Source organism: Anopheles funestus, chromosome 2RL, assembly GCF_943734845.2.
Source record: "Anopheles funestus chromosome 2RL, idAnoFuneDA-416_04, whole genome shotgun sequence".
Taxonomy (NCBI): Eukaryota; Metazoa; Arthropoda; class Insecta; order Diptera; family Culicidae; genus Anopheles; species Anopheles funestus.
Genome location: NC_064598.1, coordinates 66,277,457 through 66,289,412, shown reverse-complemented (window position 1 = coordinate 66,289,412; position 11,956 = coordinate 66,277,457). Strand labels below are relative to the sequence as shown.

Below are 11,956 nucleotides of genomic sequence, written 5' to 3'. Positions count from 1 at the left end.
GCAAACAAGGATATGCGAACGAATCTTTAGTTAAACGCAAAAATGCTACCTAATTCATATACAATTATTTAAAATAAATCTTTTCATCAGTACAATCTTTATTTCGATAAATCTATAAAATGGAATTTAGATATTTTTTTCAATTTTGTCAACGATGTCCTTTGGAAGAGATTTTTGTTTGAAAAAATAACTTAACGACTCGATTTTCTTTACAAACTCTCCAAATTGTCAAGCGCATTTGACCGTTACGCTCGCCCGGTGTGCCTAATGTCATTGTGAAAAAAATCTGGAATATATTCTACGTAGATTTTGTCGGTCTGCATTGTAATTCTGAATTATCTGTCTTCAATCTATTGGTACTAAAGTTGGCCATGTTTAGATAAACAGGGAGTTTCTTGGCATTCCGTTTTGTGCGTAGCTTAAAGAGTGTGAATAATTGAAAACCAACACGGACGGAACAAGGTGGAGCATTTCAAGGCGAATGAAATGGATTGTAAGTCTGCCATCTTTGAAAGTGTAGTAATTTTTTGGTTTGGTTTTGTGATTCCGTGCACCCTCGGTTCGATTGGGCAGAGAAAGTAAAACCAGCTTCCTAGAATCTAGGAGACTGAGGGTTTTTCTTTGGTTTTAAACTTCTCCTTTATATCAATCTGTTCAACTTGTGAGCATACGTATTTTATGTTGAATCTGTCAGTTCTTACCTTTTCGCTAGGTGTTCTTGATTGCCACTGACGGCAGTATTAATATAAAAAAAACAAGACAAATTACTTCTGAATGTTAATAGAACACATCATACTGAATGCGACCGGCGAAAGTTGCATGAACCAATTTTCGCCCTATTCTTCCATATTTTCGATCGACCGACCAATAATTTCCTTTGAAATGTGATTGTTTATAGTCTCACCGAGCCCAGACAGTGATACTTCTGGCTACTATAGAAATCGCTGCCGACGTGATGAGCGCGACCGGGGCAATCGAGGAAGATCGAAGTAAGCGCTTGACCGTATAGCACCAGAGTACAAATGCGTCCTCCCTTCAGAGACACGCCGTCGCGAAGCAAACCGTCCGCTGTGCTGCCCCGAGTTGGTGCCCCGGTGCCGTTGTCTCGCCTGGGCTTATTATAGCGTGATCGGCTGTGGTAGTGTTCCGTGTCATGCCTCCGGTGTGCCGGAACACCCACCCTGTACGCAACGTGCCTTGAAAATAATAGGTGTATTTTTAATCTTTTAGGGAACGGTACCGAAATAACAGCCGCTACAGCCGTAGCCGGTCGCGGTCTTTCAGCAGAGAGCGCTACTCTTATCCCCGGCAGAGAAGTGACGAACGCGATTCTTACCGGGATGTGAATGAACCAGGATACGATGACGGTGGCTGGGACAGGTGTGTAATGAAGCCAGAATCAATTATGGAAAACATTTACTGTAACATGTGACATGCATTTAATTATGTACTTCTTTCATTGATCTTTAGCCGCGACCGATTTCGTGAACGAAGTCGCGAACGGGATCGCGATCGTAGATCTCGCGAACGAGATCGCTATCGAGATCGAAGGTAGTAGATATCAACTTTCGATGTGCTTCGAATATTTATACATATCAATTGCTTTTTAGGGATCGCGACAAAGGAGGTCGCCGTGGTGGCTACTCTCCCAGCTCCATGGATGATGGGGAAAATTTTGATAGTGAAAATGAGTTTTTCTATCAACAAAAACCCAACAACAATATCATCATCCGCGGTTTGGCACCACAGGTCACTGAAGCTGATGTACGTTAAAAGATGTATTCTTCGCTTCGCTAGTTACTAACCACTTCAATCATTCCTTACAGATTAACAGCGATCTAATCCAGTGCGGTTTGCAGGCGCTGCACGTTAGGTTGATCCGGAAACGAAAGACAGGTAAACACATGGCATTAGTATAAGATACTCATAATTTTAAGCATGAACACAACTCTAGATTTAAATGCAAGCGTTAGCGGGGTTGTGTAAGTTTATGTTTCATATTCGGCGGCTGCACGTGGTTGGCAACATGTTAAATGTTGCATTCAAAAAGAAAACCGTACTGGATGCCAAGATGAAAAACATCTTTCTCCTGCCAGCAAGGATGGATACTGTGCACACTGAAAATGGAGGAAACGTTTCCAAACGGAAGTCCTTCGCAACGCAGCCGCTCATCAACTAGCTGGAAATGGTCAACACACTCTCTAAATTCGAGCATTATGATTCAACTGATGCGGCACAGAGCTGGCTTTTTTGATTGATATCGTGTTTGTGTTTGCTTTTTTCTATTCCCGACCGTCTTTTACTTCTAGGTGAATCGAGGGGTTTCGCATTTGTCGAGTTTCGCACTGAAGAGGAAGCAACTCGTTGGATATGTTACAAACAGGTACCAAAATACAGCAAGCATATGAAAGAACAATAAGTTGCTGTCAATTACTAGACCCACGACTGTAGAATGGTTGTACAAGATATCAATCGTGAATTGTTATCGTGACGAGAGAAAACGTACAGCATCTTCATTGGCAGTAGCTTTGAATGCATAAACCTGGGATGCTAAAAGTGTTTCGATAAACTTTGATACTCAAATCATTCTTCACTCAATGCTAAATTTATCATTTAGTACAAAAACAACATTGAATAAGTTAAATTTTTCCCTAAGCTACTGTCATTCAGAAGTAAATACGCGACAAAAATCAGTTTGTTTGCTGTTCATTGCATTGAAAACCGTTGCTTGCTGTGTATTGATCGAGCAAAGTTCTCGGGAGCACCGGAAGAAGCCGCATTCCTACAGACGTAACGTACAGCGCAGGAGGCACGAATTACCGAACGAAAACCTCCTATCCCATCGGCATGCAGTTCTGCAGCAAAAAACAAAAAAGTGTATCCGGGATATTTGAAAGCGGGTATATTGCTGAATACAGAGTACTAATTCTTTCGTATCCTCCTTTTTCCTTTTTTATTTATTTTTTCTGCTGTAGGGTGTGCTGGTATTCAACGGACAGCATGCCGTCATGCAGTACACATTTTCGATGCCGTCGAAATTTCAGACAGATTGGTATTGCGCTAAGGTAGGTGAAGCGAACTTCTCACCAAAGATGCAAAAATCGACTGTAGTTTCATGCGCATTTCTTTCTTCATAAACCAGTGTTACGCGTTCAACTTCAAACGAAGGGAAAACTGCTTCAAATGTCACGCATCACGCGAGGACAGTGAAATTGGAGGTGATGGCAGTGATGAGATGAGCAACATTTTGACGAAAAAGATCATGCTGCGCAATCTGGATGTGCTGACGAATGAGGAAAGTGTCATGAGCGTTATGCAGAAGAAATTGCCTGCCGAGTTGGTGCAGAAAATCGGAAAGGTGGTCATTTGTCGTGATCCGCTGACGTCCATTTCTCGCGGGATGTGTTATGTGCATTTCGAAAATCTGGTTGATTCGATGAACACGCACAATGCCCTGAAGGAGCTAGATCCACCGCTCAGAATCGACAACCGGGAGGTTATAATATCGTACTGCATGGATACAGAGAACAGGAACTTGATGAAACTGCATCAGCATCCCCATCAAGGCAGGGAAGCCAGTCGGCAGGGTTACAGCAACCAAAACCATGGCGGACAAGGCAATGGAAGCGGTAGTAATTCGAACAATTACCAAGGCAATGGTGCTGGCGGCAGCAATGCTAGCTATCGAACCGATGGTGGAAACAACTTTGATCGCAACGGTTACGGCAATAATCACAATTCGCATGGGATGAATAAGAATAGCAGTGGTGGTGGTGGTGGTGGTGGTCGAGGATCATTTCAGGACATTACCGCACCACCGCCAAGCGGATCTGCGGTCGGTTCATCGAGCATGATTTCCTCTTCCTCTTCATCAGCTGCAATGGGCAGTTTACCGGAGAACTATACGCTTGCTGATGTACCGCGTTTGGCCGAGTATAGTGCTTCTATGTACGCGTCAAATGCGGCCGAACATAAACACTATCTGCAATATTATACAGAATACTACACAAATCAGCTGTCGACCGTTAACGACGGACAAGCGGCAGGACCGCGTACTTCCGCTGGCTTAGGTGAAACGGCCAACAGTGGTGCGGCTGTGGCTCAGTCAGCGATAGCACGCAAACAGCAATCCGGTCCCAATAGTGGAAAATCGGACAAATCCGATGTTTATGGTCCTGTGATGGGCGCTTCAAATGCGCCAGTCCAGTCCGGACCGCAGCTTCCCGTTCCGAACGGTGTAGACGGTCGAAAGTATCGTACGTATTGCAATTCGTTTATCTACTGTTCGTTCCTGTTCCTTGTTAGTGCTTAAAAAAATGTGTTTTCTTTCTTTTACTTACAGCTACGCCGGATACCTCGCTCTATCAGTACGACGAAACCTCTGGCTTTTATTACGATCCTACCACCGGGCTTTACTACGACGCCAACTCGCAGTACTATTACAACAGTGAAACCAGCTCATACCTTTATTGGGACTCCGAAAATCAAACATACGTCGCCGCACCTGCATCTTCTTGCGCGTCCAACAGTACTGCAACAGTTCCCGGCACGCAGCAGATGACGAGCAAGTCGGAAAGCGCTGCTTCGCTGGCTGAAAATGCAGAGAAGATGGAAAAATCCAAATCAAAAGAGCAAGCACCTCCCCAGGACAAGGTTAAAGTTGCCAAGAAGATCGTCAAAGACATGGAGAAGTGGGCGAAGCAGCTTAACCAAAAGAAGGACTACAGCGTCATACAGCCGCCTGCACGGATTGAGGAGGCCACGCTGTACTCGTCGTTAGGACCATCCAAACCAATGTCGGAATCGCTCGGTGGACTCGGTAGCGCGGGTTATGCAGATGTAGGCTTTTCGTTGCTGGAGAAAAAGGAACGCGCTGGTGGTGGCGGAGTCGTAAGCACTGCGTCCATGATGGCTGGTGGCTTGGGAGCAAGTTCTGGTTCAGGATCAACGTATCCAGCAAGCAGTGGTGTGACTAAACCGGTCACAAGTGCTACATCAGCGTACGGTGGTTCAGATTCCGACAATGATTTTGGTGACGGTGAAGGAGGTCCTTCCGATCGAGATCTGGTTGATTTTGATCGATTAACCTGTCTTCTATGCAAGCGTGCATTCCAATCGCAGGAAATTCTAATGAAGCATGTTAAAATGTCCTCACTGCACAAAGAAAATCTACAAAAGCTGAACGCAAGCTTTCGTGCTGGTGGTGGATCAAGAGGAGGCGGTGGCAGTAGTGATGGTGGTTCGGGTGGTCCGTTCAATGGGTTGCAGTACCGGGATCGTGCAAAGGAACGCAGGCAAAAGTATGGTGAGGACGAAGCACCACCAGTTAATCGAAGCAAGGAACGATTCCAGCGAGAGATCGAAAAGCAAACACAATCCCAGTCTGCCTATCCACAGGGCACTGCTTCTGCTGTACCGATTGGGCAGAATAACATTGGCAATAAGTTGCTACAAAAGATGGGCTGGTCCGAAGGGCAAGGCCTGGGAAGAACCAATCAAGGGCGTGTGAATATTATTGAGGTAAGCAGAAGAATGGATCTAATGCTGATTTGTTTTAAACCTTTATGATTTTAATACCTAATTAAAATTGTGCTATCACTTACAGGCGGAGGCGCGCGTGGCAAACGTTGGATTGGGCATTAAAGCCAATGCTGCAGCACAGTTCGGGCGTACAACGGACGATTACAAAACGTACATAAAGAAAATGATGAAATCGCGCTACGAGCAGGTAGACGTGAAAGATTGAGCGCGCTCTCCGGGCACAGACTGTTTTTTTAGTTAATGTAATCCTCTCTCTTCGCCAGTTAGTATAATTTTATGTTGATAGTAATAATAACTACCATGTACGTAGTTGTAATATAAAGTAGCAGCAGTTTTATTACCAAGCATCAATCATGCTTGTGCAAATCTTCCGTTAGTTAGCCACCACTATTGTGTATATTATTTTATATTTCTCCATTTTCGAATGAACATTGCTTGAACATGTTTCTGGAGAACTGTAAAACATCTAAAACTTGGCAATAAAACAATCTTTTAAACTTTAATTCAAATTTATAGTTTTATTTATACAACTACATAATTCATAGTGATTCATGTTGTTCGAGAGTTAATAAATCATTTTTGTGTTGCTAGAAGTAAACATTCTTTGCGTGAATAATTTAACCATTAATAGGGATGTCCGGTAAGCGCACGGTCCAATCCACATGGATAAAACAAAGGATGGAATGATTGTAGCGCACCCTGTCGATGTTCCGAAGACACAAACCATGCCGCGAAGATCGAGGCTGACAGCCGTACGGAAAACATCTCCATTTCGATGATTTTTTATGAAGTTTGCTGCGATGTGCGATGATTTTTCCGACGTTTGACAACTGTTTGTACGACACAAGAAGCAAGAAAGAAGAAGGTGAAAAAGTGTCAATAAGACAACCGACAGAATGTGCGCTCAATAAAGTTTTGCTTCTAGCAAACAGATCACCAAAAAAGGATAAATAGCGAAGGAAAATGTCGGCGATCGATTTTTCCACCAGCTAGTGCCAAAACGTTTCGTACATTGCGAGCTGGCAAGTGTTTTTCGTTTGACCGAACTTGCGAAGCAAATCGCCATTCTACAAAGCACAACAGCAAAGCGCACCAGTGGATGAATTATTGATCGTAAATTCAGCGAAAGTGAAAAATCTAGTTGAATGAGATGGGATTTGTAGTGTGAAGCGTAACTACGCGTAAAGTTTCGACTGCATACGGAAACGTTGCCGTATGAATGCATCGGAACTGAGCATCAACACACGTTTGTTTGAGGAATCTGGTACTGGGCAAATATTGTTGCCAAAAAAGGACTCGCCACCGCTGACAGAATCGATAGCAGCAGCACCAGCAGCAGTGGTGGAAGTGGTGTTTGTTGGTTGTAAAAGGGAGGCGATTGTAAGATGGATGTCGATTCGCCCAATGCCCTTAAACGTTGCTCCAGTGCACCACAAATAAATAACCTCCTGCCTAGCACCACGGTTGGTGTGCAGCCGATGGAAGAAGGACAATCGCAACCCGTGCCAAACACCAGCGGTAACAGTAACAGCATCACCACCACGCACAGGATTAACAGTGGCGGCCTACAGCATCAGCATCTTCAGCAAGTACTGCTGTCGGTAGGACATTCGGAACAACTGCACACAGGTAGCGCGAGTATGCTGAACTCACACAATTTCCACCAAGGTTCAACTGCAACAGGATCAAGGTAAATACTAATACACTTAAATACTACGTTATGATAAGGGTACAATTATAAATGCTTTCCTTGTGGGTTTTTTTTGCTCTACAGAGAATCGCTTCCTACATCGTTTTCGAACATATTTACGCCACGCGTACGACGATTTTCCGCTAGCTTCAGTCCGCTGGCTGTGATTTCGAATGGCAGCGCTAGCCCGGGTCGGAATGGTAGTGGAACACCGGGTCCAAGGCTAACGCCACGAATATCGCAGCTTCGGCAGGAAGAGTGTGCGGACGTGAGCAACAGTCGGGAAGTGAATCACGAGCGAGAAATACACACTGCCATGCAGATGTCGCAAAGTTGCGAAGACTTAACGCTGGTTGCCGAAAATTGGTCCTTTTCGTCCGGATCTGCTGGGAAGATGGTGATCGATGATCTGCAAAATCCGCTGCACGTCGCATTACCTACGATCGGTTCCACGTGCTGTTCTAGTCCATCTCCTACGAGGTAAGCGTCCTACGTCAAGGGGTAGCAATTTATGGAACTGATTGCGGTAATTTATATTTTAGCAGTCGCGGAGGGATCGGATTACAGTATCCAACAACGTCGCCCTCGCCGACACGAAAGTTTGTCACACGACGTTCCATGTCTCCGTGTCCATTGCGACCCAGTCCCCTGAGTTCGTCGGTAAAGCGAAAGTTTGATCTAGAGGACAATTATGGTAATTGCTACTCGCCACCATCGAAGAAAATCTTTTCCTCGGAAAGGTAATGCTCCCGTTCCCATGTTAACAAAAAGCGTTTTTTTGAAAGCATAAAACTGTGTTCGTTAAATTTATGTTTTTCTGCGTATTTCGTTCAATAAACAGAGGTACATCTCCCGTTTGTCAAACGCCATCACCTTCACCGATCTGTCCCAGTCCGGATTCATCGACGACCTCGTTTGAGAATGGTAGCAACAACAACAACAATAATGGGATGGGCAGCAATGTACCACTGTGCGGACCGTTTCCTCTTGCAGCTACCACCAGCTCCAGCAGTGGACGCATAACACCAAAGTTTTTCCTTACCAAGCTCACCGGTATACCGAGTCCGGGTGCAACGATTTGCTCGACCGCACCGTTCGGAACGATCAGTACGATGCATTTCGGGGGAAACAGTGGTTCGAGCAGTGCCTGTTCTACCCCGACCGGTACCACAAACCCGATCGTGTCTCTTGGTGGTGGAAATGCGACACTAATGATGGATTGTGGCGTAAGTAGCAGTACGGGCGGTGGCACCGAGTGTAGAGATAGCACGATGGAAGTTAGCCACACGGTTGGTGCAAACATGTATGAAGATAGATCTATGGCGATTGAGGAAGCGGCAGGGGAAGCCCGGACGAAGGGCACGGTAAATTCCGATAGCATTAAGATGGCATGTGATGAGAATGAAACGAATATTAGTGATAATCAGCGCCGGCGTAGACTGACCATTGGGCCATCGGTGGCAATCAGTGCTTCGCGAGAATTGCGCGAACAGGTACTGAAATCGGCACTCGACCCAGATGCAGCCGGTAGCTGCAACAGCAACAGTAGCAACAGTAGTAGCACTAGCAGTAGCAGTAGTAATAGCAGCAACAGCAGTAGTAGCAGCGGCAGCAGCAGCTCCACCACTAGCGATAGTAATAACAGTGCCAACACTAACAGTAGTCGTATGAGTAGCCTAGCCGGGGTTGGCCCCGGTGGAAATGTGCTAGACAGCAGTAGCAATACCAGCACTAGCAGCGTTGATACCGGTGGAGGAACTACGGTAGCAAGTGCTGGTACGGCTGCTGCGGCAACCATCTGTCCCTCACTGACATCGTTTCCCATGATGGCCATACCGAGCAATCTGGCAGAGATTGCAGAATCATGAAGATGCCGCACAAGATCAATACACTGATTAATAGCGATCTTTGCGTAATAGCGATAGGGTTGAAGCGTAACAAGCGAGATGTTACGGGGACAATAAACAAATCGTTATAAATAAGACGATTTACGAGAGAGAGAGAGAAAGAGAGAGAAAGGGAGAAGGGAGCAGGAGCGATAGGAGGGAAAAGTAATGCAACTAATGTGGAGCAAAGATCATTACACACATAAGCACAGCTCCACCGTAGAATTACAGCATTTTCGCATTCTAAAGTGTGTCGTTATGGGCGCACAATATCGTATAGAAACAAACAACAGTCGTTTTAGGACAGAAACATGGGTAAGATTAGACTTAGCGCTTTAGGCGGGCAAGTACATATGAAAGGAAATTGTGTCTTGCTTGTTTTATGATTACCAGTTACGTTGGTGTTACTTTACAACACTTGGTTCTTTGTTGTTTCTCGTGTGTGTGTGTTACACAAAGCAGTTTACATTAACAGGGTTCCACCATGATTCTTTAGTCATCGTTCGGTCGTATCCTTTTGTCTGTCGAAGTTTGTTGAATGTAATGTGAGAGTTCCTCTTAAATGTTTCAGTTTTGATTTTGTAATAGAATAGTACGAACGTTCAGGCATCAGGTAACACCTTTAATTGAGCAGAGGGAGCACAGAGGCTCGTAGTTCCCCATATGTAACACAAGTGAAGGTACATAGTTTATTAGGGATGAACCAAAAAAACAAACAGCCGTATATAGTTTGCTTACAGGATGATGATAGCCCACAATATGCACTGAAACACTATTATTAACAATGTACTATTATGCAACATATGGTAATGAAGTTAAACAAACAAGAAATGATTGAATCTGGTTCCAAAATTGATTCGTCGAAGTATTAGACGAAGTAGAACGCATTGGAAAAGGCCGGTGTAGCGTATGAGTTGGCATTTAATAGTAAACAAAAGAAAACAACACCGCATAAGAAAAGCATTAAATGAGACATATCCTTTTGCCACAAACACTGATCCTCTTGTAGGTACGTGATATAAAGTAGAATCAGATTTGTGCTTAACTTCCTTTTGTTGCATCCCGGTTTTTTGTACGATTACAGTTGGGTGAATGGATACATTAGCGTATCCTAGAATAGAAAGTAATTTGTGATTAAATAAGCTTCTAAGTGAGCGCAGCGATATGCGAAGAAACTAAGCAAATGGAATGTGTAAACAATGGCCCATTGCTTATCGAAAGTCTGTCGGAAAGTTTTACTCTCGTAGCACTGCATTTCTACATTTATCGATCTGGAGATATTAATGTTTTTTGTAGAATGAGGGGAGAGTAAGCTGGTAGGCCTGTAAGGGTAAACAGGAAACGAACACTATTGAACTGTAAAAGAAATAAGAAGTACATATTAATAACAGTGAATAAATTCAATAATCTTACTCATGTTTGCGTGTGTCAACATACATTGTACAGGGCACGCGGTGGTTGCACCAATGGGTATCGGTGACAAGCGTTATGCACTATCGCGTGCATTTTCCGAACACGTTGTAAATTATCGTTCGATTGCAAACTTTGTATTGTAGCAAAAAAAAAAAAAGTAAGGACAGATCATGAATCAGACATACAAAATGATACGGTCAATTCAGCACCAACGATATGCGCAAAACCTACCGCTCCATAAATCGTATTTATTCATTTGAACAATATAAAATTCGTGACATCAACGCCAATGTGTGTGCGTATGTGGAATCGTGGTGTGATTGCCATATCGAAATGTCCTCGTAACAGGACGAACCGGACACACACAGTACAAATTCACACACACACACACACAGCATGCAAATGAGTTGGAACAATTTTTCCTACATTCATAGTTATGTGTATCGGAACGAACCCGGGTATCGGTATCTAGTTTGGGCGTGGAAAAGCGCTCGACCGTGTCGCGCGCACATTGAAAAAGGATCGTTTTCCGTCGTTGTTCCTTCTTTTGCTCCGTGCACCTTTTTCACTGGTGGATGGTGGAATTAATCGCAATATTCATGATAAATGGTGGTGCAAAGACTGGCCTTCGATATCCGGTCCTGATAGCGATTATTATTGGTGTGTGTGCTGATTTTTCGTCCTGCTGGAATGTTTTCTAGCACGTGCGCGCGCGTGTGTGTGTGTGTAAACATAAACCGGGCAGATTGTGCGATATGATGCTGCAGCACATGTGCACGGTATTGCATTTTGAAATTTTGCCGCCAAATGGTGGTGTGTCATTTATTATTGAAACAAATGCACACGTACGGGCAAATAGTCATTTTCGGTTTCATCGAACCATCGAGCCATGGTTTTGTACGCAATGTTTCTTCTTCACTTCGGAGGTGTTTGGGTAATAAATTAGCTGATATTGAACATTCGTGCACAATTAGTAGCTAAAATATGTGCGTCTTTTGTTTTCATGCTTCGTTTATTTGTCGAAGGAATTAACGTGTTGTGAAAAGCATTCCTTGTGAAGTAAAATTTATATGCGTCTGCATGGCTTTTGCCCTTTCTCTAAATGAATTTCTAAAAACCATCTTTGGTGACAGGTTTATCAGATTTCTATTTAATTTTGTTTTCTATTATTTAACCTTTTTAGTTTGCTGCTTTTTTTAAACATTTTTCTTATATTATTCGCCTTGATATCGTGATGAACGAACGTTACGAATCATGCAGCGCAGATCAACGGCCATCGTTGACTTTGGTCCTTTACGGTAAACATCGTGCCATCCTTTGCCGGGATCTTAGCTGCGGTTTTTTGGTGTAGGACGCTTGCACCACATTTTTACGATGCAAACAGGCGGAACCGTGCACCGTTTCATTCGTGCCACTCAATTCGATT

General features: G+C 44.0%; 2 protein-coding genes across 3 annotated transcripts; both read left to right on the top strand.

Annotated features, from left to right (window-relative positions):
• Window positions 1-248: 248 nt before the first annotated feature.
• LOC125765546 (RNA-binding protein 5-A-like) lies at window positions 249-6,044 on the top strand. Its single transcript, XM_049430823.1, has 11 exons — window positions 249-493; window positions 899-989; window positions 1,231-1,380; window positions 1,471-1,551; window positions 1,611-1,764; window positions 1,827-1,896; window positions 2,310-2,383; window positions 2,976-3,065; window positions 3,143-4,256; window positions 4,343-5,520; window positions 5,606-6,044. Exons 1-11 carry the CDS (start codon window positions 487-489, stop codon window positions 5,744-5,746), a joined length of 3,150 nt encoding a protein of 1,049 aa, XP_049286780.1. The 5' UTR covers window positions 249-486; the 3' UTR covers window positions 5,747-6,044.
• A 333-nt stretch (window positions 6,045-6,377) lies between these two features.
• Window positions 6,378-10,533, top strand: LOC125765561 (serine-rich adhesin for platelets). Of its 2 annotated transcripts, none has more exons than XM_049430852.1 (4): window positions 6,378-7,231; window positions 7,316-7,711; window positions 7,777-7,971; window positions 8,073-10,533. In XM_049430852.1, the coding sequence occupies exons 1-4, from the start codon at window positions 6,927-6,929 to the stop codon at window positions 9,097-9,099; spliced, it is 1,923 nt and encodes a 640-aa protein (XP_049286809.1). In that variant the 5' UTR covers window positions 6,378-6,926; the 3' UTR covers window positions 9,100-10,533. The 2 variants fall into 2 exon arrangements, with proteins under 2 accessions (XP_049286809.1, XP_049286808.1); XM_049430851.1 differs by having other exon boundaries at window positions 7,774-7,971.
• The last annotated feature ends 1,423 nt before the right edge of the window (window positions 10,534-11,956 follow it).

Coding starts and splice junctions, on each gene's coding strand:
- LOC125765561 (XM_049430851.1), top strand. CDS start 6,927: ATGGATGTCGATTCGCCCAATGCCCTTAAACGTTGCTCCAGTGCACCA. Junction 7,232..7,315: donor TCAACTGCAACAGGATCAAG/GTAAATACTAAT, acceptor TTTGCTCTACAG/AGAATCGCTTCCTACATCGT. Junction 7,712..7,773: donor TCTAGTCCATCTCCTACGAG/GTAAGCGTCCTA, acceptor TTTATATTTTAG/CAGTCGCGGAGGGATCGGAT.
- LOC125765546 (XM_049430823.1), top strand. Junction 990..1,230: donor GGCAATCGAGGAAGATCGAA/GTAAGCGCTTGA, acceptor TTAATCTTTTAG/GGAACGGTACCGAAATAACA. Junction 3,066..3,142: donor CAGATTGGTATTGCGCTAAG/GTAGGTGAAGCG, acceptor TTCATAAACCAG/TGTTACGCGTTCAACTTCAA.